The 26,072-nt window shown below is 36.6% G+C and overlaps 3 protein-coding genes across 31 annotated transcripts in view; 2 read left to right on the top strand and 1 right to left on the bottom strand.

The window, feature by feature from the left end:
* LOC127881766 (beta-hexosaminidase-like) overlaps positions 1 to 26,072 on the top strand; it is a 193,682-nt gene that overhangs the window by 24,773 nt on the left and 142,837 nt on the right. For 3 of the 8 annotated variants that reach the window (XM_052429898.1, XM_052429894.1, XM_052429895.1), the window contains exon 11: positions 939 to 1,870. The exons of the other annotated variants lie outside the window; for them this stretch is intronic. In XM_052429898.1, the coding sequence (XP_052285858.1) occupies positions 939 to 999 (61 nt within the window). In that variant the 3' untranslated portion in view covers positions 1,000 to 1,870. Of the gene's footprint in view, positions 1 to 938; positions 1,871 to 26,072 lie in introns of those variants that run through there. 8 annotated transcript variants of the gene reach the window in all.
* Positions 6,815 to 26,072, bottom strand: part of LOC127881760 (protein pigeon-like) — a 238,277-nt gene continuing 219,019 nt past the window's right edge. For 16 of the 19 annotated variants that reach the window (XM_052429864.1, XM_052429869.1, XM_052429872.1 and 13 more), the window contains 3 exons: positions 11,823 to 12,010; positions 7,490 to 7,579; positions 6,815 to 7,190 (listed from right to left, as the gene is read on the bottom strand). In XM_052429864.1, coding sequence (XP_052285824.1) covers positions 6,963 to 7,190; positions 7,490 to 7,579; positions 11,823 to 12,010 — 506 coding nt within the window. In that variant the 3' untranslated portion in view covers positions 6,815 to 6,962. Of the gene's footprint in view, positions 7,191 to 7,489; positions 7,580 to 11,815; positions 12,011 to 26,072 lie in introns of all 19 variants that reach the window. The other 3 variants (XM_052429884.1, XM_052429883.1, XM_052429882.1) reach the window with 3 other exon arrangements.
* Positions 18,338 to 26,072, top strand: part of LOC127881786 (uncharacterized) — a 163,763-nt gene continuing 156,028 nt past the window's right edge. For all 4 annotated transcript variants that reach the window (XR_008050270.1, XR_008050269.1, XR_008050271.1 and 1 more), the window contains exons 1-2: positions 18,338 to 19,176; positions 24,807 to 25,963. Coding sequence is in view for 1 of the 4 variants with exons in the window: in XM_052429930.1 (XP_052285890.1) it covers positions 25,399 to 25,963 (565 nt within the window). In the remaining 3 variants the exon portion in view is untranslated. The remainder of the gene's footprint in view (positions 19,177 to 24,806; positions 25,964 to 26,072) is intronic.

Below are 26,072 nucleotides of genomic sequence, written 5' to 3'. Positions count from 1 at the left end.
CGCTCCCACAGTGGGGATCGAACCTGTGACCTCCCAATCGCTAGGCAGACACCATATCCACTACACCACTGCGACCAGTTGCAGTTAAAGACATATTGTTGATTTAAATATTCAAAATCATGGATGTGTGTGTGTATTTTAAGGATTATAAGGTCCTTTCCGAGCCAGAGGCTGCACTATGTGCGGACCTGGAGCGTGCCCCAGCACTCCTACCTAATTAACTAACTAGACTAACGAAAGTTAGGGAGAATTTTGAATTGTAGCTGCAATTTCCAGCTATTTCGTTGTTACTGAAAGATTTTCAACTTTGGTGTAGTCTTGTTTTGTGTGTGTGTGGGGGGGCTGGAGGACACCACACCTGTACAGTATGGTGACCACAAACAAAACTCACATGCTGCCGGGAATGGGAATTGAACCCGGGTCGCCTATGTCAGAAGTTAGTGTACCAACCTCTGCGCAAGTCAGACAGCTGAAATCATGGATCTTTTTTCTAGCATTTTATATACCCCCTGCATTGAAGTAAGGGTGGGGTACAGCAGAATCTACATCTTTCTGTCTGGTCTGTCTGTCAAGGAACTCTTTCGACATACAACAAACAAACTTTATGCATTTTTGCTTATGAACTAAAATTGCGCACATGAATTTCTTTGATCCTGCATTTCAATTTGCTAAGGCTATGCTCTTTTTCAATGTGAAATGTATTTAACAAGATTATTGCTGCATATAACAACATGCACAGTCAGAGGGTATTCATCACTGCTGTGAAAAGCTTTTCCAATAAGTTTTTCTGAATAATAAAAACATTTATTGAAAAAAAAATCACTCATATACAATATTTATTTTTTTTTGGGGGGGGGAGGGGGGGGGGGGGGCAACAGTAATTCTTATGACCAAAAAATATGTCAGAAACAAACTGCGACATTGCAATTATTTTTCAGGTCTTTTGATGGTAAAAGGAGCAGTCGGTGTGTAGTGATGAAGAAGTCACAAATAGTATAACGCAAGCTTGGACATTTAGTAGTGGATCCCATCCGGGTAGTCTCTTGAAATCACCAAGGAAGAACCTATCAGCTAGAACTCCTCACCTTTAAGCCCATTTGAGAAATAAATTCTGTATTTAAAGACTTTCCAAAGAAAAAGAGGCATTTAGCGCTTCACTTGTGTGTCGGTCGGTACATTTATATGTTGGAACCTTCATGTGTAGGTTAAAAGGAATCTTGGCTGCGACCAATTTTGACAGAATTTTGGCGTTTTTTTCACTAAAGAATATAAACTTGTACATTTTGTGGGCTCTACTGAAATTTAACTGCTTGGCGGATTTCACTCAAACTTTCACATCTAAATAATCTTCATTAAAAGGTGACATAAAAGAAAATAATTTTAGCTGCAGCCACTTTGGAAATTATTATTTCACTATTTCATTTTGTTTTAAGTATTTTGTTTTAGGATTTATTCTTTACACATGTAAAATTCTTTAATTTCAGTTGAATATGTTTAGAGAAATGTTTTGTTGTTTTCCTTATATGGTTGTTGATAAATTTAAAATAAAGTTGTGATTTACCTCATCCTTAATGAACTGCAGGGATGTTTATTATATTTATCCCTTACAGGGATTTAACTGGTTGTGATATGTTAAGGCTTAAACATCTAAAAATAAAATAATGAATGTCACTAGTTATATCTGCAAGTATACAATCATTGAAGATATTTTTCCTTATCATTGCGCTCAAGTTATTATAAAACCTTGTACAATGTTCAATTTCATAGTGAAGATAAATTTACCTCAAGTTGTGACATCTTTTGCATTTTGTTGTGTTCATATTAAAAATTATATGAAATAATGTTGATTATCAAATAAAAATGAAATGTTTTTACTCTTTGATGATTTGTTGTCCTTATGCCCCAGGAAAACGATGCAGAAGGCTTAGTAGATGTAAAGATTGCCATGTCGGTCCCAATACTGTGTTGACCAAGATCAAACTGGATTAAACTTGTGTTGAAACCTTTGTCGCAAGGTCTTATATAATTTAAAAATCTTCTTAGTCTAAAATTTGCCTCTATTATACCAAAACAAAGTTCAAAATGAGGTCAAAAAGTAGATTACTAGATCAATATGATGAAAAAGATTCTTAACGCTAGGTTAATTACAATTTATTATCCTATCTTCATGAATAGTTTCAATGGTATTAAGGCCAAGTTTGAAACTTATGTTCCTGTAACATATATGCCATATTTTCCAAGCTCTAGTGTGTTATCATGTGAGGAGCTACAGGTATAAAGAGAGGATTCATGGTAAAATTGGAAAAAAAGCTTGTTAACACTGTAGGCATATAATTGCCAAATTTTCATGAAACTGTCAGCAAAATTGTCCAAAGTTCTGATGTCTAAACCAGGTCATTTAGAAAAAAACAAGGCGCCTTGTTATTTGATATTTTTTAACATGATAACATGTAGTTGGATAATTTGTATAACTGATATGTTTTATTGCAACCCAAATACTATAATACTGTATTGTACAACAATAATACAACAATACGATACACACTATCATCACTCGCTTACATATTGCACATATAAAATACATTCCGATATAATTCATATTATTATCTTAACAACAAACAAATTTGTTTCTCTATATATAATCCTTAACAACACATTTCTTTCATGTACCAATCATGCAATATTTTTGATAGAAGAAGGTGACTGTTAAACAGCCCAGGAAATTCAAAAATCCAGTAACATAAGTTTATAAATTAGACAATGCTTACAAGAACTTGATTGGCAAGTATTAGAAATTCAGTTTCCCCATCACATACATGTGTAGAGTGGCTAGTATTAGAAGTTGACTGTTGCCATTTCATATTTACAGGCTTTCTACTGGTCCCTACTTTTCCCTACTTTTTTTTCTTAACCCTACTTTTCCCTACTTTTTTCAAAAATAGCCCTATTATCCCTACTTTTTCATTTTGCAAGTAAAATAAATAAAATGTAAAATCAAGGCTTACATGATTCTTCTTTAGATATTTTGCAGAATTTCCAGCCATTATGAATCTTTTGTAATGAGTACAGTTCAGATGTGTTTGGGGGATCACCTTGTGATGTCCATCCTTGAAAGCACCATGGTTCCTTGGCTAGTCAGTACAGACATACTTCTTTAGGTAAGATAATATCTGTTTACACTGTGAAAATACATGTATGTTCTATTTAATAATAACATATGTGCTTCTTGAAATAGAGGTGACAGATATGCACGCTTCATCTAGACTTTACACTGCCAAGTTTCTTTTTTTACCAATGATGCAACTAGCTGAGGGAACCCACAAATGCCATGCTGTGTTTTAAACCTTATGGGTTAAATTCGTAATTGCAGATGCTGCTTTCCTTTCTTACAAAATACATTTAAGTTTATATGTAAAACTTGCTTTTCCTAACTGTCATTTTAATCATGAATAATTTTGTATGGCCCCACAAAAAAGGGAGGGGGTAATTTGAAAAAAAACTTCCATTGACACAGAATGTGGTGAAGTATGCTCAATGTCTCCATCCAGAAGTAAGAGATCAAAACACAGCAAAGAGATATGTCCGAAGTCTAGCTGAAGAGATGCCAGGCATTACACGTAACGAAGTTGCAATGATATGTGATGAGTGGAAAGTGTACCGGGTGGAAGAAATTGAAAACAGTGTCATGTATGATAATGATGATAAATTGAAGAGAGTTGATCACTTTTGGAAAGAAGTATTGAGCAGAAAATCTGCAAGTGGCAACCAAAAGTTTCCTACACTGCAAAAACTGGTATATTCATCTCTATGTCTTACCCATGGGAATGCTGATGTGGAACGTAGCCTGTCCATCAATAAGAAGATCCTGACTTCAGAACGTACCCTTCTTTCTGAGAGCAGTCATTGAATGCATTGATACTTACATGAGCTGCAGTGGAACAATATGATGGAAATGTAACTGCTGTTCCAATAACCAAAACAATGATGAAGTAGGTGACTGACTCACATCAGAAATACTTGAAAAAACTTGAAGATGAGAAGCAGGAGTCCAATCTGCTTAAAAAGGTACAGCTTGAATAGAAGAGGCAACGAGAAATGGAATCAGAGGCTATCAAGAAAAACGAAGACAGAAAAAGAGAAATATCTGAAAAGGAAGAAGAATGAGGCAGGCCTACAGGAATATATGCATGCAGCAAACAACCTGTTCAAGGAGGCTTATGACAGGCTAGCATCTGCAATCAAAAAGAAAGACTTCAAGGAGATAGATATTTCCCATGCATTACTTGATGTTGCCAGGACCAAAATAGATAAAGCCACAAATGCATTAGAGACATGTAGAAGCCAGAGAAATGAGATTGAAAGCAAATAGAGCAAATTAATTGCCAATTATTCTCAAAAAGAGAAAAGCAGTTTCTCAGGCAAATAATATGGTTCATGAAGATATTGTAGGCCTATAACTCACTGAGTTTATTACTTAAATGTTTGGCCAGTGTATTGAAGCTTGCATATTCTGTTCCACCTCATTGTGTTGTAGATTGCTTTTTATGTATATTTTATAATTTAATGCCGAGCTTGTGTTTTTTGCATACTTTTTGCATAAATGTAACCTTGCAATCAATTATTTTTTCTAACTGCTTATGATCATGGATACAACACACAATGGTACATGCCAATACTCGTGCTTATGTAGTATCTGTTTAGCTCTTACACTAACTAACATGTATGCTTTAAAACTAATTTTACTTAACCTGTTACTCCATGTATACTCATTTTAACACCTTTGCAAACGGAATAGACCTTAGTCTCTGTTTGCTCATACAATTATAATAAAAATATAATTCTTCACTATTGCCTGTGGTGAGGAAATTTATTGTTTTTGTACTAGTGCAAGAATACTTATATATTCATAGTGGGTGAAGTTTGGTAAACATTCATGGAGAAATGGGTTAATACTAAGGGCTTGTGTACTTTGCTTTATAAGATTAACAGTGTATGTTTTGAATGTCATGTTCACTATTGTATTGCATTGTGTAAATTGGTATTAAATGAGAAATAAAAAATTCAGGTGCCTGTATTTCAAGGATGGGCAGAACAAGGCATTCTCACAGCATCAGATGGACTAGGATATGTATCAATTTAACGGTAACTCCAGCTGAAAAATGGTGATAATTTTCTTATTTAGCCCTACTTTTTAACAATAAAAATCCCTATTTAGCCCTACTTTTTGCTAAAATCTTGTCCTACTTTTGCCCTAGTTTTTTGTGGAGAGGCAGTCGAAAGCCTCTATTTATTAAAAGTTGACTGTTCCCATATGGTTTGTATTAAAGGTTCACTGTTACAATGTAGTCAGCACTGGTATTAGAAGTTCACTGTCCCTATGTGGCCAGTATTAAAGATCACTGTTCCCATGTTGCCAGTATTAGAAGTTCACTGTTCCCATGTTGCCAGTATTAGAAGTTCACTATTCCCATGTGGCCAGTATTAGAAGTTCACTGTTCCCATGTTGCCAGTATTATAAGTTCACTGTTCCCGTGTGGCCAGTATTAGAAGTTCACTGTTCCCATGTGGCCAGTATTAGAAGTTCACTGTTCGCATGTGGCCAGTATGAGAAGTCCACCGTTCCTATGTGGCAAATATTAAAAGTTCACTGTTCACATGTGGCCAGTATTAGAAGTTCATGGTTCCCATGTGGCCAGTGTTAGAAGTTCACTGTTCCCATGTGGCCAGTATTAGAAGGTCACTGTTCCCATGTGGCCAGTAATAGAAGTTCACTGTTCCCATGTGGCCAGTATAAGAAGTTCACTGTTCCTATGTGGCCAGTATTAGAAGTTCACTGTTCCCATGTTGCCAGTATTAGAAGTTCACTGTTCCCATGTTACCAGGAATAGAAGTTCACTGTTCCCATGTGGCAAGTATTAAAAGTACACTGTTCCCATGTTGCCAGGAATAGAAGTTCACTGTTCCCATGTGACCAGTATTAGAAGTTCACTGTTCCCATGTGGCCAGTATTAGAAGTTCACTGTTCCCATGTTGCCAGTTATAGAAGTTCACTGTTCCCATGTGGCAAGTATTGAAAGTTCACTGTTCCTATGTGGCCAGTATTAGAAGATCACTGTTCCCATGTGGCCAGTATTAGAAGTTCACTGTTTCCATGTGGCAAGTATTAGAAGTTAACTGTTCCCATGTGGCCAGTATTATAAGTTCACTGTTCCTATGTGGCCAGTATTAGAAGTTCACTGTTCACATGTGGCAAGTATTAGAAGTTCACTGTTCCCATGTGGCCAGTATTAGAAATTCACTGTTCCCATGTGGCCAGTATTAGAAGTTAACTATTTCCATGTGGCAAGTATTAGAAGTTCACTGTTCCCATGTGGCCAGTATTAGAAGTTCACTGTTCCTATGTGGCCAGTATTAGAAGTTCACTGTTCCTATGTGGCAAGTATTAGAAGTTCACTGTTTCCATGTTGAAGTATTAGAAGTTCACTGTTCCCATGTGGCCAGTATTAGAAGTTCACTGTTCCCATGTGGCAAGTATTGAAAGTTCACTATTCCCATGTGGCAAGTATTGAAAGTTCACTGTTCCCATGTGGTCAGTATTTGAAGTTCACTGTTCCCATGTGGCCAGTAATAAAAGTTCATTGTTCCCATGTGGCAGTATTTGAATTTCACTGTTCCCATGTGGTTATTATAAGATGGTCACTGTTCATATGTGGCCTGGTTAAGCAGTCCGATAAGCGCAGTGGTAGGTTCCCGCGCTTCTCACCTAAGGGAAAGGTTCAATCTTTGTTTCTGGAAGATGTATGGTTGGTGGTCAAAATACCGTACAGGTGGCGTTTCTTCTAGGTACTCCTGATTTCCCAGACAACGCAAGACCACACCAAATTTAAATCTTTTAGTAACAACGAAATAAATAGCAGGAAAATGCAGCTATAATTGGAAATTTTGTCACACCTTTCGTGAGTCTAGTCAGTTAATGAGGTACAAGCGCCAAGACACACTCTGAGTCCACACATAATGTAGAAGCAGAAGAACTTCATAACCTTTAAAATGCACACAAACACTCTGTAGCCAACATTAAAAGTTAACTGTCCCCATGTCGTATGTGGTCTCATGGTGGGTGTGTTGCAGGGCCACTTCCTCCAAGGCCTGGAAGTCGAGGGGGCTGCCACGCTCACTGGTTCCTGGCCGGTCTGCAGAAATGGAAACCAATATTACAGATTAAACAACTTTTTTATCAACTGATTGCCTGCCAGTCTGCAGAAAGTCTGCAACATAACAGTTTTAAAGGAACTCCTTTATTAACTGGTTCTCTGCCGGTCTGCAAAATGGGAACCAACATAATCGTTTAGAAATCTTAATGATCAATACGAGCCTTGCACTGGGAAAATGTGCAGTAAGTGTAATTCAACATTAGCTTGTAGAGTCCGCACAGACTAATCTGGGATTACACTTTATGCACAGTATCTGTACTTTTCACTGTTCAAGTTACCAGATTTATGCAGATGCCTAAAGAATGCAGCAAGGGGCCGGAAGGAGACTTCAACAATATCGCTGTTCTTGCCCTCTGCTGCAAGGGTGTCTGCAAGAAGAATGTATAAATATAAGGAATCTATGGAGAGACATATATACACATTAAATTCACGCTTTTGACTATATTTACGGTTTTACAGTGTTGCAAACAATGCAGGAGTAACAATATCAGAATGTTTGTTTTTTCAATATTCACCTTTGACTTTTGATGAAAAAATGTTTTTCAATCTCACATACCATTCGGGTGAATAAAATGTTTCATGAATATATGTTTTTTTTTATAACAACAGTATTTAGTGTATTAATTTTAATTAATCAGTCATCTGGCATTTGACCACAGCAGAAATTAAGGGTCAGGCATAATCTGTTAATCACTTAATATTTATACAGAATTTTGTGATAACGGGTTATGTACTTTTCAAGTCATTTTAATGTTTGGGGACACATAGATACAAATAGATACACTGCAAAAATATGGCCTAATGTGTGCTGCAAATTTCACATGTTATAACTTAAATTCTTTTTGAGTAATTGCAATATCAAGTTGTGTTCTGATTTTAGCAACAGTGACCCAACCTTTGATCTCCAGTTCAACGGCTTTTGACTGAAAGCCACACAGTGTGATACAAGGTAGTAAACTTAAATTGAATACAAGGTGCACTAATAATAATAATAATAATAATTTTATTTGTGCACATAACAAAATACTACAATCCATATTAACAGTTATTAACAATTCAGAAATATCACAGATAGTCACCATCATAGATAATATACTCTATTACACTTTATCACACTTATTGGTCAAAATTAAATTATATTGAAATATAGATATAAAAGTGCACTGGATAACCCGTAAAGTTTTGACGAAAGATCGTACAAAACTTATTTCCAACGGGGTCCAAAGCCGTCACATGTAGATCTGAGTGACGTAATATTATATCATAAATTCGTAATAAATAATGGAAAAAAGTGACAACGGTCTCACAATGTCATATAATGGTTTTAATAAAATAATTCTTGTTTTTAAATACGAAAACACAACTTGACAGGATTGCATAAACACAGTTTAAAAATGTATTACAAAATGGTTTACAGTTTAAAAATGTATAGCAATATAGTTTACATTTTAAAAATGTATTACAATATGGTTTACAGATCTAAAACCAAATGATAAAAAGTTAATAATACAGATACTCTTGTTTCTCAACTTTTTCCATTTCTTCTAAAAAATGGTTCTTAACAAGTTTTTTGAACGTATTCTTAGACTTTGTGCATCGTATATTTTTTTGGCAAGTTATTCCAGTCTTTTATTGCATTATGATAAAAAGATTTGGAGGTAAAAGTATCAACTGGATGTACGTGATAATCACCCTTATCATTAGATCTAGTCCCGTAAGAATGGATATTACTACATTTAGTGAAATTGTTGTGCATATAACTGGGAGCTATATTGTTAAAAATCTTATATACATGATTAAGTCGCAATTGTTTACATCTATATTCAATATTCAGAAATGTAAGATCCTTAAAATCTGCAACACGAAGTGATGTTCTACAATGGTAGTTATGAATAAAACGTACAACTTTGTTTTGAGCTACCTGCAGTTTCTTTTTTAAAGTTTGTGTATGACCACAGAACCAGGAAGATGATGCGTAGTCTAGATGGCATTGTATTAAGGAATTACAAAGAGTCTTCCTAAGGGACTTATTTAAAAAACTTTGTTGACGATATAAAAATTTAATTCTTGAATTAACTTTACTTAAAATACTATCTACAATAGATGTACCTGACAAATAAGAATCTAAAAATAAACCGAGATATTTAACTGTCATTGTAGATTTTATTTCCTGGCCATTACATGAAATAGTAAAATTTTGGATTTTGCTTAACTTTTTCTTGGATCCAAAAAGAATACATTCTGTTTTTCCAAGATGCAAAGACAGTTTGTTATCAATTAGCCATTTACTGCAATTTTCTAGCTCTTTGCCTAGAACCTGGCTAATATAAGATTGATCTTTGTGGGAAAACAAAATGGCACTATCGTCTGCATAAAGAATAAGTTTGCAAAACGAACTAATGCTTGTGCTCATATCATTTATATATGCCAGGAACAATAAAGGCCCAAGAATACTGCCCTGTGGGACACCGCACACAACCGACCGGAAGTCCGATATTGCATCATTGACGTGAACGGACTGAGTCCTATCAGACAAATATGAGCGGAACCACTCCACCGACTCCACGCCCATCTCCAGGAGCTTTCGACAAATCATGGTCCACGGAGTCGAAAGCCTTGTCAAGCATAATCATACCCGTGAACATACCCCTAGAGGTCTGTGCACGAATGTGATCTGTAAGATGGATCAGGCAGGAGTCGGTAGAGTACCTCCCCCTCAACCCACTCTGATATTCGTACAAAATGTTGTTTTTGACGTAAAAAGACTCCAGCTGGTTGTATACGGCGCGCTCAAGAATTTTTGAAACTATTGACAATATACTAACTGGCCTATAATTACAAACATCAGATCTATCATTCTTTATAAAAGAGGCTTAACTTTGGCACTTTTCATAGCATCTGGAACAGAATTATTTACAATAGAGCTATTACTTAAAAATGTAATGTGAATTTTAATAAAGGATGATGAATCTTTCAAAAATCGGGCAGGTATATCATCTAAACCTGTGATGTTCGAACAATTTAACTTACGTAATTCTTTGTAAACAAATTGTTCGGAGATTGTACGGAGTTTAAACGACTTAGCTTCAGGATTTCTTTTTATGTAAAAGGCTTTAAAAGCATCAGAGGCTACATGAAAACAATTTGGAGCAGCTGGAAGTTTGTCTACCAAGACGGCGGCTACCGTGGTAAAGAAATGATTAAAATGATCAGCTATATTTTTAGCTTCAAAACAAAGACGGTCTTTTATTTTAAGGACAACATTTGGTGAAGATTTACTTGTGTCACTATATCCTAATAATTTTAAATGAGCCCAGAGTGATTTTGGATTGTGTTAACTTTCTTCTAGCTGCTCGTGGATATAAGTTGCTTTTGCCTTTTTAACTGCCTTTTGGACTTTATTTCGATAAAAACAGAATTGTTTATAAAATTCTTTTTCCCCATATTTCTTGAATTTATACAATGTACATATATTGATCTCTATTTTTTATTAGATCTAAAATGTGTGAGTCAATCCATGGTTCGGTTCGTTGTTTTAAGCGCACTTCTTTAATTGGTGCAACCTCATTCAAAACTGATAAAAAAGTGTCTCTAAATATTATCCAAGACTCTTGTGTACATTCGGAAGTAAACATTTTATCCCAATCCTTTTGTTTTAACTTTGTGGTAAAATCGTCGGCATTATAGTTCTTCATGCATCTAACATTGACAGTGTTATGTTTAAACAATTTCCCTTTCGTCACTTTCCTAGTACAAAAGATCGGAAAGTGATCGCTTAAATTCAAAGGAAGTACGACAGACTGAGATATCTTATCTGTATGACTAACTAGAACATGGTCTAATAAAGACTGAGTGGTGTCTGTTACTCTTGTAGGATCAGTAATTAGTTGTGTAAGAGTGAATAAGTTAAGCACTCTGACCTAATATTAATTTACTGACCCTGTATCACATCATTCTTAGTCAGTTTGAAGCCTTGTACTAATAATAACATAACTAAAGGGATTTCAATTGAAGCAGAATCCAGCTTCTTGATGCAAGAATTTTGAAAACTTCTCTCTTTTGACTGCTGCAAATAATCTGCCCTGCATCATTTTGATGCAAACATTACCAAGAAGCTACATGTATCCCCAAATATATATCTGTTATCACACCATTTGTGCGCATTGCTACGAATTTTACTTACGTTTAGGCAAAACAACATTTTCAGAGTATTTACAAACTTTCAGAAACAAAATAACTCTTGGTTAAAGTATGTTAACCCCTGAAATTTTCATTTGGCCCCTAAAAATGTGGAGCGTGAGGTCTTTTGACTCCCGGTTAACAAAATCTATTAAAATCCATGTAACTAGTTAACCCTTTCTCACTCAGAGGCAAAGTGAAAATGGCTATGTGCAAACAGCATGAAACCAGAACAGCCTGCGAGTAACTCACAGTCTGTTCAAGTATTATGCTGTTTGCTGCTCATCAGTATCTTAAGGTTGCAAATGAATCCTTTCAAACTTAAATATATTAAAAAAGGACTTAAATTTAATTTGATTTTCTCAAAGACTTCAAATGCGTGAAAATACGTATCTTAAGTGGTAAAGGGTAAAACTAGCTCTCACTTCTCACGCTGTCCAGACTGCTGGTATCTAGCGAGGGTCGCTGCTCCGCTAGGATCTTGTCAACGTAGCTATGGGCGAGGTACGTGTTACACGAGATGTGGCCCCAGAGTTGATAGCATTCCTCCGCCTCGCTCAGTGAGAGCTGCAATATCACGGTACGCTTCAACTGAACGTATTCCTCTACATCCGGCAACTCTGTGGGATGAATTAAGTTTTTGTAGTTTTTAACCCTTTCCTACTCAGAAGTAAAGTAAAAATTATTATGTGCAAACAGCATAAAACCAAAACAGCCTGTGAGTAACTCGCAGTCTGTTCAGGTTTTATGCTGTTTGCTGTCTTTAATTAAATATATCTTTCTAAGCGACTTCAAACGCGTCAAAATACATATCTAAACGGTAAAGGGTTAATACTTTTTGTGGACATGTAAATTTGTGGATGTCTGATTTTGGACACACAAAAAGGAAGCTGCGTTGATCTTTTTCCTTTTTAGCACATGTGTTTGTGTTGAATTGTTAGATCAGTCAACTCCGAAATCAAAGAACATTAATGTCCCAAGAATAATAATGGTTTCACAGTATCCTTCACACACTTTTCCTGACCAAACAGTTTGATAAAAACTAAGTGCAGGTATTTATGACAGTAACTGACAACAAACCTATATTAGGTTGGATGTGGGAATGGCTGTACAAATAATTTCCTGACACAACCTAAGTGGCAAAGCTCAGCTTTGACCAGTAATCTGGTGGGATAATATCTCATCCATTTTACCAGAACAATTCTGCAAACAAAATAAACTTATCACTTTATCATTTATGTGCCTCACCACAGGTGTTGGGCATGTGACCAATACTATGTCCAACATGTAACACAGGTGTTAGGCGTGTGACCAATTCACTGAAATGCTATCAATATGAAGAACAATGTTGTTATTTGACATGTTGATAATGTTTCAGTGAATTGGCCACGCACCAAACCCCTGTGTACCTCACCTTATTTGTGAATGTATGTCAATTTGAGGTAAATGTTTGCAACCAATAATTCGCCAAATTTATAATAAACTTTGATGTGGGCAAACGGCATACATGCATGTGCAGTAATTGTCGTTCCAGATTAGCCTGTGCAGTCCACACAGGCTATTCAGGAACAACACTGTCCGCTCTTATTGTTTCCCGCTTTTATTGTTGTTTTCTTTCAAAGGAAGTATCTTTTTAGCAAAAGTACAGTTTAGAGGGAAAGTCTCGTCCCTATTCTGTCTACAGGTTAATGTAGGACACTACCCACGTGTCTTAACCCTTTCCCACTCAGAAGATAAGTGAAAATTACTGTATGCAAACAGCATAAAACCAGAATAGCCTGCAAGTAACTCACAGTCAGTTCAGGTTTTATACTGTTTGCTGCTCATCAGTATCTAAGGGTTGGAAATGAAGCCTTTAAAACTTGAATTGTTTAGTTTAAACCTATTTATTTTAGCTCGATTGCATCGAAAGCCTCAGGCTTATATAAACGCTCTCGAGTCCGTTTCCTGGGCCTATAACCAGTACTTGGTGTCTTTGTGAAAGATCTAGAGAACGCTCCCAGTGTGGAGACAGCACCCGTGACTTCCCCATCGCTAGGCCGACACCAAATCCATTACGCCACGGCGATCTTGTTTAAGAATTAAAGAATTGTTTAAGAAAAGTCTTTACTTAAATTTAACTTTCTTAGGGACTACACATGCGTCAAAATATGTATCTAAGTGGTTAAGGGTTAAGCCCTGATTTTACAGAACGAGGCTCGAATTTTAGTGCCTATCTATATTAATGAATGATTATCAGTGTAAGGTTCATGTTGGCAACCAATACTACGCCCAACATGTACATGCAGGATTACAGCCCCTAATGGTGGTACATCAGTGTTTTTTATGCCCCGGAAGGATGGCATATAGTTTTTTAAATGTCCGTCAGTCCGTCTGTCTGTCCGTCAGTCAGTCTGTCGATCCATCCGTCCGAAAACTTTTACATTGGTCATAACTTTTGCAATATTGAAGATTGCAACTTGATATTTTGCATGCATTTGTATCTCATGGAGCTGCACATTGTGAGTAGTGAAAGGTCAAGGTCATTCTTCAAGGTCAAAGGTCAAAAATATGGCTTCAAAGCAGCAAAGAAGGGGGCATTGTGTTTCTGAAAAACACATCTCTTGTGTGGTCTCTTTTTGTTTGTTACTTGTGTTGTGCGGTATCAGCATTGTAAATGTTGTGAAGGCCTCATTTATTGCCCCTTTCTAGCAGAAGTTTTGACAGGACATTTTTCCAAGCAAACGTAACCATTTTCAAACTCATCAAAGATATCATTGAGACCAATCTTATGACCAAATTTCATGAAGATTGGACAATAAATGTGGCCTCTAGAGAGTTAACAAGGCACATGTTGACAGCGCACGACGGACGACGCAAGACGGACAAAAGGCGATCACAAAAGCTCACCATGAGCACAATAAAACAGGACACATGAAACATACACACTTGTCTTTGCATTATTTTAAGTGATGAAATGGGTGAAACATTTTTGTCAGATTTTTTGGGGTGTCAGGTTTTTGCAAGTCGACACATGGGTTGGCTATTTATATATGCCAGCATTGCTAATACACTTTTTAGGTTCAATCATAAAACATTTTTTAGACTTTGAAGGTTTTTTAATTAATTTAATTATATTCTTTTGATGCATTTATTGTAGGGTTTATTCATACTGCTCGGCATTATTTATATACATACAAATCAGCAATTCTGATCTGCTTTGCTGTTTTATTCTGAAAGCATTCTTAAAACCCTACATGTTTGACAATGAAAAAAAATCCAAAAATAAATTACTTTATTTGCATGTGTTCTTTTGTGATCTGTTATGCAAGTGCCTAAATGCATGTGTTTATTAGCTATTATATATGTATTCAAATCATAATTAATTTACCTAGGGTAAACACTGGCTGTTGGGGTCACATTATTATCAAACCTCTTGTGTCAGGGGTTTTATATGTGGTGTGTTACATTCTATGGTGGTCCTCTACCAAATGTGTTCATATTTCATGTGGGGTCAAAATTTGCCCTAATCTCGGGGTTACTAGTTTTCCTTACACATTGATGTACCGGTAGTTAAAAAAATAAAAATCTCTAAAAACTGGCCATGTACACAGGTCATAATATTATTATATTTACATAGACTCATACAGCAGTTAATAACTTTAAAAATCTTCTCTGAAACCACAAGGATCAGGAGTCTAAAATTTTGTGTCTAACATAGTACGGTGGTCCTCTACCAAGTTTGTCCAAATTTTGACACCGGCATCACAATAGGCCCTGCCCAGGGTTTACTTGTATATGTATATAGTGGACACTTAAAAATCATCATCTCTGAAGGTCAAGTATTTGGCATGTACCATGTAATAGTAGTCCTCTGCTTAGTTTGTTGAAATCATGCCCAAACTTACCACGCCCAGAGGGTCACATGATTTATAGAGACTTGTGCTGTATAACTGTAAAAACAGTATTATCAGAAATTGCAAGGGTTTGATGCTACATCCTCTACTTTTACAGGTCCTCTCCAAAGTTTGTTCTCAGTGTGCCACTGGGGTCAACATGGGCCAATAGGGGTTACTTGTGCTTTTTATTAAATATGTTTAAAGTCAAACCTTAAATTTCTTCTTATACTCAGACCATATCAAATTTGCGTCATTCAGAGTGAACATATAGATAACACCACAGTTATTATAGAAACATCACACCATCTGCACATTAAGGTTTAGTATCTACATGTCTCAGGTGAGTGCCTTAAGGCCCCCTTGTTAAATTATAAATTATTCCTTCAATTGTAAGCTCACCTATGCACATAGTGCTCATGTGGAGCTTTTAGGATACCATGTTGTCAGCCATCAATGCATGCGTTAACATTTTCTTTTAACGACTTTTCTTCCTGAACGGTTCGGCAGATATTTAATGTAACTTCACTGGAATGATCCCTGGGTGACTCTTTCCAAGTTAACCCTTTCCCACTCAGACAAAAAGTAACAAGAGCACCGCCTTGCGGGTGCAGACCGCTCATCTATTTTCTTTTTAAAGGTGAAGGGACTCTTATTTTCAATAACAAAGGAGGGAGGGATTGAGTGAAGAGGGGTGTATAGTGTGGGGGTGTGGACATTTATTACATTATCTTCCAAAAATGCAGAAAAAAAAATGAAAAAAATAATAATAAAAATTCGGGGGTGGGGGCGGGTGGGTGGGGGGGGTATTCTTGGGTGCCATGGTTGGACGGTATTTCAAACATAAAATAATAAAAATAAATATTTGTGTTTTTTAACCGTTTCTTAAAAAAATTGGGGGGGGGGTGGGGTGGGGGGGGGGGGGGTGGGTGGGGGGTGGGGTATAGTGTGAGGGTGTAGTGGTCATTTGTGAGATGATCTTAAAAAAAAAAAAATTAGGGGGGGGAGGGCACGGGGGATGGTTTGGGTGGAGTCTATTGTGGTTTGTCAGGGAAGAGTAGTTTTGTCAAAGTATCAATCAAATCTCATCATAAATAAAGAAGTTATGGCAATTTTAGTAAAATTTAATAATTTGACCTTGAGAGTCAAGGTCATTCAAAGGTCAAGGCAAAATTCAACTTGCCAGGTACAGTAACCCTCATGATAGCATGAAAGTATTTGAAGTTTGAAAGCAATAGCCTTGATACTTTAGAAGTAAAGTGGATCGAAACACAAAATTTAACCATATATTCAAAGTTACTAAGTCAAAAAAGGGCCATAATTCGTAAAAATGACAACCAGAGTTATGCAACTTGTCCTTTTACTGTACCCTTATGATAGTTTGCGAGTGTCTATCTATCTATGATACTTTAGGGGTAAAGTGGACCAAAACACAAAACTTAACCAAATTTTCAATTTTCTAAGTATAAAGGGCCCATAATTCCGTCCAAATGCCAGTCAGTGTTACATAACTTTGCCTGCACAGTCCCCTTATGATAGTTAATAAGTGTTGCAAGTATGAAAACAATAGCTTTGATACTGTAGGAATAAAGTGGACCTAAACACAAAACTTAACCAAATTTTCAATTTTCTAAGTATAAAATAGGCACATAATTCTGTCAAAATGCCAGTCAGAGTTACATTACTTTGCCTGCACAGTCCCCTTATGATAGTTAGTAAGTGTTGCAAGTATGAAAGCAATAGCTTTGATACTTAAGGAATAAAATGGACCTAAACACAAAACTTAACCAAAATTTTCAATTTTCTAAGTATAAAAAGGGCACATTATTCTGTCAAAATGCACGCCAGAGTTATCTAACTTTGCCTGCCTAGTCCCCTCATGATAGTAAGTAAGTGTACCAAGTTTGAATGCAATAGCATTGATACTTTCTGAGAAAAGTGGACCTTAACGCAAAACTTAACCGGACGCCGACACTGACGCCAAGGTGATGACAATAGCTTCAAAAAAAAAAGATGAGCTAAAAATGGTCATGTGCACACAGCATAAAACCAGAACAGCCTGCAAGTAACTTGCAGTCTGTTCAGGTTTTATGCTGTTTGCTGCTCATCAGTATTTAAGGGCTGGAAAAAGAGCCTTAAAAACTTGAATCTAGTAAGAAAGGTATTAAAATTAAAGGTATTAAAGTTAACTTTCTAAAGGAGTACAGATGCTTCAAAATACGTATCTAAGTGGTAAAGGGTTAACAAATTGTTCCAGCTTTTATATTTGGTGTGTGACATTGACTAGTGGTCCACAACTAATTGTGTTAAAGTCATTCAGTTGGGGTCGAAAATGGAAATACCCCAGGGGTAACTTGATTTATATAGACTCATATCGACTCAATTGGAAGAACCTTAAGTCATACACTTCTTTAATGCGTCATTTATATATTTATAATAACCAAACAATAATTTATACTCTGTAACAATTGATTATATTTTTTTTTATACAGAATGGATGCAATCAGTGAGGTACTCTACATAAATGTTTGCATGCTATTTTAGAAACTTTTTTGTTCTGTGGTTAACATTCTGACGTCCATAAAGGACTTAAATGTGTATTAAAGCCTACTAGTTACACCCTAGGATATAAACCCATATATTGGGCATGTGCAAACTTATAACAACCTCAAAAACAGTGTATTGATCTGTACTAAAACATCCATTGTGTGGAATGAAAATACGTAGGTACAGTAACAACTGAATTGCTTGAAAGGACTTTTGCAAAACAAAAATACCCATATTTATTTAAGCGAGTTCTGTTGGACTGTTAAAGCAATGATTAGCAAGCTCAATAAGAGATCTATTAAAATGTTTTCCTTTACTATACTCATGTTACAAGATTGACATTGCATATAAATTTTGATCCATTAAATAGATATTAACACAATTTGAATAATTATACTGATAATATTATACCCTAAATGTTCTCTGGTCCAATTAAGACTTTTGAAAATTATTCAGTACTCATGCTTCAATAGCTCCTCTAAAATCCAAAAGATTACTTTCCGCAGTGAATACCTGTACATTATTGATATACCTGCCTGGCCAAACTCTGAGTGTGATTGAAATGTCTGGCTCTTTGAAATAGATCGACAATTGATTGAATCACTTTGTTATTTTAAAGTTCCTGCCAATTGGAAGCCTTCAACTAGTTGTAATGTTTGAAATATGAAAACCAAATCTGAATATGACAATGCTTCAACATAAAGCGATTTTAGAAGAAACTTTTCATATAAAATACAATGGTGATGACCTACATATGGGACTTGTTTTTAAAAACAGCAACTTCTTATCAATAAAAATGCAAGGGCAAAACATTGTGTCAGGTGATATAGCAAGCTATGTAGTTGGCAGAGCTAATCTAGAGGTATTTTAACATTTGAAGTCATTTGTTGATTGTGTGTGTTTCATTGAGGTTTAAAGACTCCTGTTAGTGCATGGTAGAAAAAGGCTTTGAAAGAAACAACACATCTCTGTAATATCGTTACAGGAGTAAAGACTTACAGTGCAGTTGAATACAAGTTCTTTTATATTACTGTATTGTTTGTTAATAAAATGGCGGCACATTCTGAAAGGATTAGCTTCTTTTGTTGCGAATCATGCAAGAACAAAAAGAATATTGAAAAATATGCAGTGTATTACTGTGAACAATGTCGACAGTGTTTTTGTAGAGAGTGCTGTGAGCTACATGACTATTTGTTTAGTAAACATGTAAAGTATGACCGGGGAAATATGAAGAAGTGGCCAGTCTCAAAGGAGTTGGAGGCTTTTTTGCAAATGTGTGAAATACACACTCCTAAACAACTAGAGACCTACTGCAAACATCACAGTCAACTGTGTTGCTCAAAATGTGTTCCCTTAAGTCACAGGTATTTTAAGATTTAAACAAACTTTAAAACCACACAATTTGAAGTCTTTCTTATAAGTCAGACTTGCGATCCTTAGTTCCATTTATTTTCACATTAATTAAAGTTGGTAATTTGGTTTATACATACATAATTAGTGAAATGACTAAAACGTCTGAGGTGATCTTTTGTTATGGCTTTTTGGGTCAGCATTTGACTCTAGAGGCCACAGTAAAAGATTAATCTCGAGTTTCATCAAAATATTCGTCCCAATGATATCTTGACAAAGTTTGAAACGGAATCTCTTGGTATCAAATACTCTTGAGGCCTAATATTTATAGCAAAGTCTTCATTAAACTAGAACATTTATTCCAATGATATCTCTGCAGTTTAAAACTGGGTCAAGTGGGACCTAGGTCACAACGTCAAATTTAAGAACAAGAGGGCCTGAAAGGCCCAAAGTCGCTCACCTGAGATAACAAGATATTATTGGGACAATTCTTCTGACCAAGTTTCATGAAGATCGGAAAATAAATGTGGCCTCTGGAGTGTTAACAAGGTTTTATTATAGCCATATAAGGAAAAACACCCCGCCCCTTGGAAGCCATTTTTGAAGCAAACATAATTTATATTCAAACTCATCCAAGATATCATTGAGACCAATCTTCTGACCAAATTTCATAAAGATTGGACAATAAATGTGGCTTCTACGGTGTTTACAAGGTTTTACTTTAGCCATATATAGCCATATAAGGAAAAATGCCCCGCCCCTGGTGGCCATGTTTTTAAAGCAACCAAAACCATTTTCGAACTCATCCAAGATATCATTGGGACAAATCTTCTGACCAAGTTTCATGATGATCGGAAAATAAATGTGACCTCTAGAGTGTTAACAAGGTTTTACTATAGCCATATAAGGAAAATAGCCCCACCCCCGTGGTGGCCATGTTTTTCAACCAACTGGCATCATTTTTGAACTTGTCAAAGATATTATTAGGATGAATCTTCTGACCGAGTTTCATGAAGATCGGACTTTAAATGTGGCCTCGAGAGTGTTAACAAGATTTTACTATAGCCTAATAAAGCCATATAAAGAAAAATACCCCGCCCCTTGGCAGCCATGTTTTTCAAGCAAACGTAACCAATTTCGAACTCATGCAAGATATCATTAAGACAAATATTCTGACCATATTTCATCAAGATTGGACAATAAATGTGGCCTCTAGAGTGTTAACAAGGTTTTACTATAGCCATATTAGGAAAAATGCCACGCCCCATGGCAGCCATGTTTTTCAAGCAAAGGTTACCATTTTTTTTTAATCATCCAAGAAATCATTGGGACAAATCTTCTGAGCAAGTTTTATGAAGATCGGAAAATAAATGTGGCCTCTAGAGTGTTAACAAAGTTTTGCTATAGCCATATAAGGAAAAATGCCCAGCCCCCTGGCGGCCATGTTTTTCAACCAACCGGCATCATTTTCGAACTCGTCCAAGATATTATTGGGACAAATCTTCTGACCAAGTTTCATAAAGATTGGACAATAAATGTGGCCTCTAGAGTGTTAACAAGATTTTACTGTAGCCATATAAAGACATATAAGGAAAAATGCCCCGCCCCTTGGCAGCCATGTTTTTCAAGCAAAGGTTACCATTTTTTAACTCATCCAAGATATCATTGGGACAAATCTTCACAGCAAGTTTCATGATGATCAGAAAATAAATGTAGCCTCTAGAGTGTTAACAAGGTTTTACTATAGCCATATAAGGAAAACTGCCCCGCCCCCTGGCGGCCATGTTTTTCAACCAACCAGCATCATTTTCGAACTCGTCCAAGATATTATTGGGATGAATCTTCTGACCAAGTCTAATGAAGATCAGACAATAAATGTGGCCTCTAAAGTGTTAACAACATTTTACTATTGCCATAAATAGCCATAAAAGGAAAAATGCCACGCCCCTTGGCAGCCATGTTTTTCAAGCAAACGTTACTATTTTCTAACTCATCCAAGAGATTATTGAGACCAATCTTCTGACCAAATTTCATGAAGATTGGACAATAAATGTGGCCTCTAGAGTGTTAACAAGGCAAATGTTGATGTCACACAACGCACGACTGACAAAAAGCGATCACAAAAGCTCACCATGAGCACGTTGTGCTCAGGTGAGCTTAAAAGCATGTGAACACTGATGAGTCTACATTTGCTACTTTATCATAATGAAACTCGGTCTGAATATTTATTTTAATATTTATCTAAATGGCCGAGTTAGATGTAGGGTCATTAAAGGTAAAAACCTAGGTCATTCTGTCAAATAAACAAAAAAGCTTGTTAAGCTTTGAGGCCTCATTTATTGTCCAATCATCATGAAACGTGTTTAGAACAATTATGTCTATAATTTCTCAGCTCAGTTTGAAACTGGGTCATGCAGAATCAAAAACTGGGTCACAAGGTCAAATTAAAGAAAAACCATGTGAACACTGTAGAGACCACATTTATTGACCAATCTTCATGAAAATAATTAGATAACTTATTCCATTAATTACTCATATACGTTTCGAAACTGGGAAACATGAAAAACTAGGTCATTAGGTCAAATCAAAGAAAAAGCTTGTTAAAACTCTGGAGGCCACTTTTATCTATATGAAACTTGGATATCTGGGATGAGTTTGAAACTGGTTCTTGTGGCATACAAAACGTGGTCACTAGGTTATAATACAAGAAAAAAGCTTGTTAACACTCAAAGTGAGCATTTATTATTTGTCAAATTGTCAAATTAAGGAAGAAGCTTGAGAACACACACTAGAGGGAACATTCCTTGATCTATGTTCATTAAACTTCATCAGAAATTTGCCCCAATGATATCTAATGTGATTTCAAAAGAGGGTCATGTGGGGTAAAAAACTTGGTCTACATGACAAATTAAACAAGAGGGCCAAAGTGGCCTTAGTTCGCTCACCTGGGAGGAGCCGGTTCATTCAATCTTTAACAAATGTCTAAGTTTAATGATCCTAACCATAAGCGTTCTTGACTTATCATCCAGAAACCATTTTACTATTTCAGGTCACCGTGACCTTTACCTCTGACCTAGTGACCTGAAAATCAATAGGGGTCATTTTCCAGTCATGATCAATGTACCTATGAAGTTTCATGATCCAAGGCATAAGCATTCTTGAGTTATCATCTGGAAACCATTTTACTATTTTGGGTCACTGTGACCTTGACCTTTGACCTAGTGACCTGAAAATCAATAGGGGTCATCTACAAGTCATGATCAATGTACCTATGAAATTTCATGATCCAAGGCATAAGCGTTCTTGAGTCATCATCCGGAAACAAATTTACTATTTCGGGTCATCGTGACCTTGACCTTTTACCTTGTGACTTGAAAATCAATAGGGGTCATCTACGAGTTATGATCAATGTACCTATGAAGTTTCATGATCCTAGGCATAAGCATTCTTGAGTTATCATCCGGGAACCATTTTACTATTTCGGGTCATCATGACCTTGACCTTTGACCTAGTGACCTGAAAATCAATAGAGGTCATCTGCGAGTCATGATCAATGTACCTTTGAAGTTTCATGATCCTTGGCATAAGTGCTCTTGAGTTATCATCCGGTAACCATCTGGTGGACGGACGGACCAACATGAGGAAAACAATATACCCCTCTTCTTCGAAAGGGAGGGGGGGGCATAATGAGAATACTGTCCCTCCTCCCAGCAGCCATGTTATTCAACTGACCGGAACCATTTTTGAACTCAACTCTCTTATTAAGGAAACAAATGTTCTGAGCAAATTTCATGAAAATTGGGCCAAAAATGTGACTTCTACTGTGTTCACATGTTTTCACTATATACATATAGAGAAAAATACCCCGCCCACTGGCGGCCATGTTTTTTAACCGATCTCGACCATTTTCAAACTCCTCCGAGACATCAATAAAACCAATGTTTTGACCAACTTTCATGATGATTGGGCAAAAATTGTGACTTCTAGAGTGTTTACAAGGTTTCTCTATAGCCAAATAGGGAACATTGCCACTATATACATATAGAGAAAAATGCCCCGCCCACTGGCGGCCATGTTTTTTCACCGAACTCGATAATTTTCGAACTCGTCCGAGACATCAATTGAACCAATGTTTTGACCAGCTTTCATGATGATTGGGCAAAAATTGTGACTTCTAGAGTGTTTACAAGGTTTCTCTATAGCCAAATAAGGAAAACTGCCCCGCCCACTGGCAGCCATGTTTTTCAACAGATCGGAACCACTTTTGAACTCAACCAAGATATCATTAAGACAAACATTTTGACACAGTTACATGAAGATTGGACATGAAATGTGACTTCTACAGTGTTTACAAGGTTTTTCTTTTTTATGTCCCCCACTATAATAGTGGGGGACATATTGTTTTTGCCCTGTCTGTCTGTTGGTCTGTTGGTCCGTTGGTCTGTTGGTCTGTTGGTCTGTTGGTCTGTTGGTCTGTTTGCGCCAACTTTAACATTTTGCAATAACTTTTGCTATATTGAAGATAGCAACTTCATATTTGGCATGCATGTGTATTTCATGAAGCTGCACATTTTGAGCTGTGAAAGGTCAAGGTCAAGGTCATCCTTCAAGGTCAGAGGTCAAATATATGTGGCCAAAATCGCTCATTTTATGAATACTTTTGCAATATTAAAGATAGCAACTTGATATTTGGCATGCATGTGTATCTCATGGAGCTGCACATTTTGAGTGGTAAAAGGTCAAGGTCAAGGTCATCCTTCAAGGTCAGAGGTCAAATATATGTGGCCCAAATCGCTTATTTTATGAATACTTTTGCAATATTGAAGATAGCAACTTGATATTTGGCATGCATGTGCATCTCATGGAGCTGCACATTTTGCGTGGTGAAAGGTCAAGGTCATCCTTCAAGGTCAGAGGTCAAATATATGTGGCACAAATCGCTTATTTTATGAATACATTTGCAATATTGAAGATAGCAACTTGATATTTGGCAAGCATGTGTATCTCATGGAGCTGCACATTTTGAGTGGTGAAAGGTCAAGGTCATCCTTCACAAGGTCAAGGTCATCCTTCAAGGTCAAACATCATATAGGGGGACATTGTGTTTCACCTACACATCTTGTTTTGATCTTGTGACATAGTTTTTGACCCAGCACAACCCAGTTTCAAACTCGGCCAAGATTTCATTATGGACAAAGCTTCTGACCAAGTTTCATGAAGATGGGACAAGAAATGGGGCCTCTAGAGTGTTTACGAGCAAATGTTTACGGACGGACGGACATACGACGGACAAAGACCGGTCACAAAAGCTCACCTGCGCAATCAGGTGAGCTAAAAACTGTTTGTGTACACTCTAGAACCACATTTATTTTCCAATCATCTTGGCATAATTAGAAACTTGGTCATTTAGGGTCAAACACTAGATAAAAAAAATTCCATTTTATCTGGGCTGATTATAAAAAATTATTGTGGTTTGTTCGAAAACATGGCTGCCAGGTGTTGGGCAGTTTTCCTGACACAAGTCTTTAGTGAAACCTTGTGAACACTACATGCTTAGAACAGTTAGTTCCTTAGGGTCTCAGAGAGTGCCTTAGGGCTGTTGGTCCTATTTTTTTATTATTATATCCTTGATATTTTCTTTCAGAAAATGCAAAATAATTGCGCTTAACTCAGCCAAGATACATGCAGATGACGTACATCAACTGTCTGTGAAGCTTCGGATCAATATGAGAAAATTGAAGCAGCTTCAGTGGTGTTGTGAGTCTGGAATCCAGGATCTGAAGAGTTCATATCAGGGGCAAGAACGCATGGTACAAACAATGAATAACAAAATTAATTCTACTAGGGACAAAATTGCGAGGAGCACTCTTAAGAAAACTCCTAAAGTTGAACAAATAAAAATCCTTAGATTAATGCGTTCCACTTTGGATGATGTAGAGAATACTACTATCAATGAAACAAAAAGGACACTGTTAAGTCTTGAAGCTTCTCTTGTGACTGGTGTTGAAACCTGCATCCGTCATTATCCTGAATTGAAACTACTCCATGAACTCCTTCTGTACAGCAGTGATAAGAACAAGAAGAAACTCTGCTTTATAGTCAGCAGAAAATGCATTGACAAAATACAACAAGTTCAATCATAACTATATGAGAACAGAGATAAACTTGAATGTGCCATATTAAAGCAGACTATACAAGACACTGAGCAGTACTTGTTCAAAGTGTCAGGTCTGGGGATGCTGTTAGGGAGTATGAAGGCTAACACTGACATTGAACAGTACATGTCTAAACTGTCGGGTCTTTTGATAATTGTATGGCGTTGCAATAACCATGTGTTCACTGTCCAGTGGAAGTCTGAGCACAATGTGCACCTATCAAGTGATTCATGCACATATAGCATCTCAGCAATGTGTATTCTCCCAAGTGGACAGGTCCTGGTAGCAGACGGAAATAATAGAAAAATCAAGCTGCTGAACGAGCAGTACCGGGTGGTGGATCACTTGGTGTATGACATGCTGATGGGTCATCGTTATGCGAAGGACATGTGTATGATCACACCCAGGGAGGTAGCAGTGGCTGTACATTGTTACATATATATGCATAAAGACAGCAGTGTGGTCCAGTTTATCACAGTCACCCAGGGCAAGCTTGAGCTTGTTCAAGGCAGAAATCTTCAGTTACAACATGGCTGTAGAGGTATTGCCCACCACCAAGGTGAACTGTTTATCTGCTCGGGTTCGGTGCTGTACAAGTACTCTCTGAGTGGGAAAATGATCAGTAAACTATACCAGGATAGATCAAGTGAGTAATCATGTATCTTTGGCTGTCACTACCTGCCACATGTCACACTTTCTATCTCATTTTTTTGATCATCAAATTACCATGCAAGTCCTATGTTTTATAAATAAAA

Source organism: Dreissena polymorpha, chromosome 5 (genome assembly GCF_020536995.1).
Source record: "Dreissena polymorpha isolate Duluth1 chromosome 5, UMN_Dpol_1.0, whole genome shotgun sequence".
NCBI classification, from domain to species: Eukaryota; Metazoa; Mollusca; class Bivalvia; order Myida; family Dreissenidae; genus Dreissena; species Dreissena polymorpha.
Note: the sequence above shows the minus strand (reverse complement) of the source record. Positions and strands in the feature narration are given on the sequence as shown.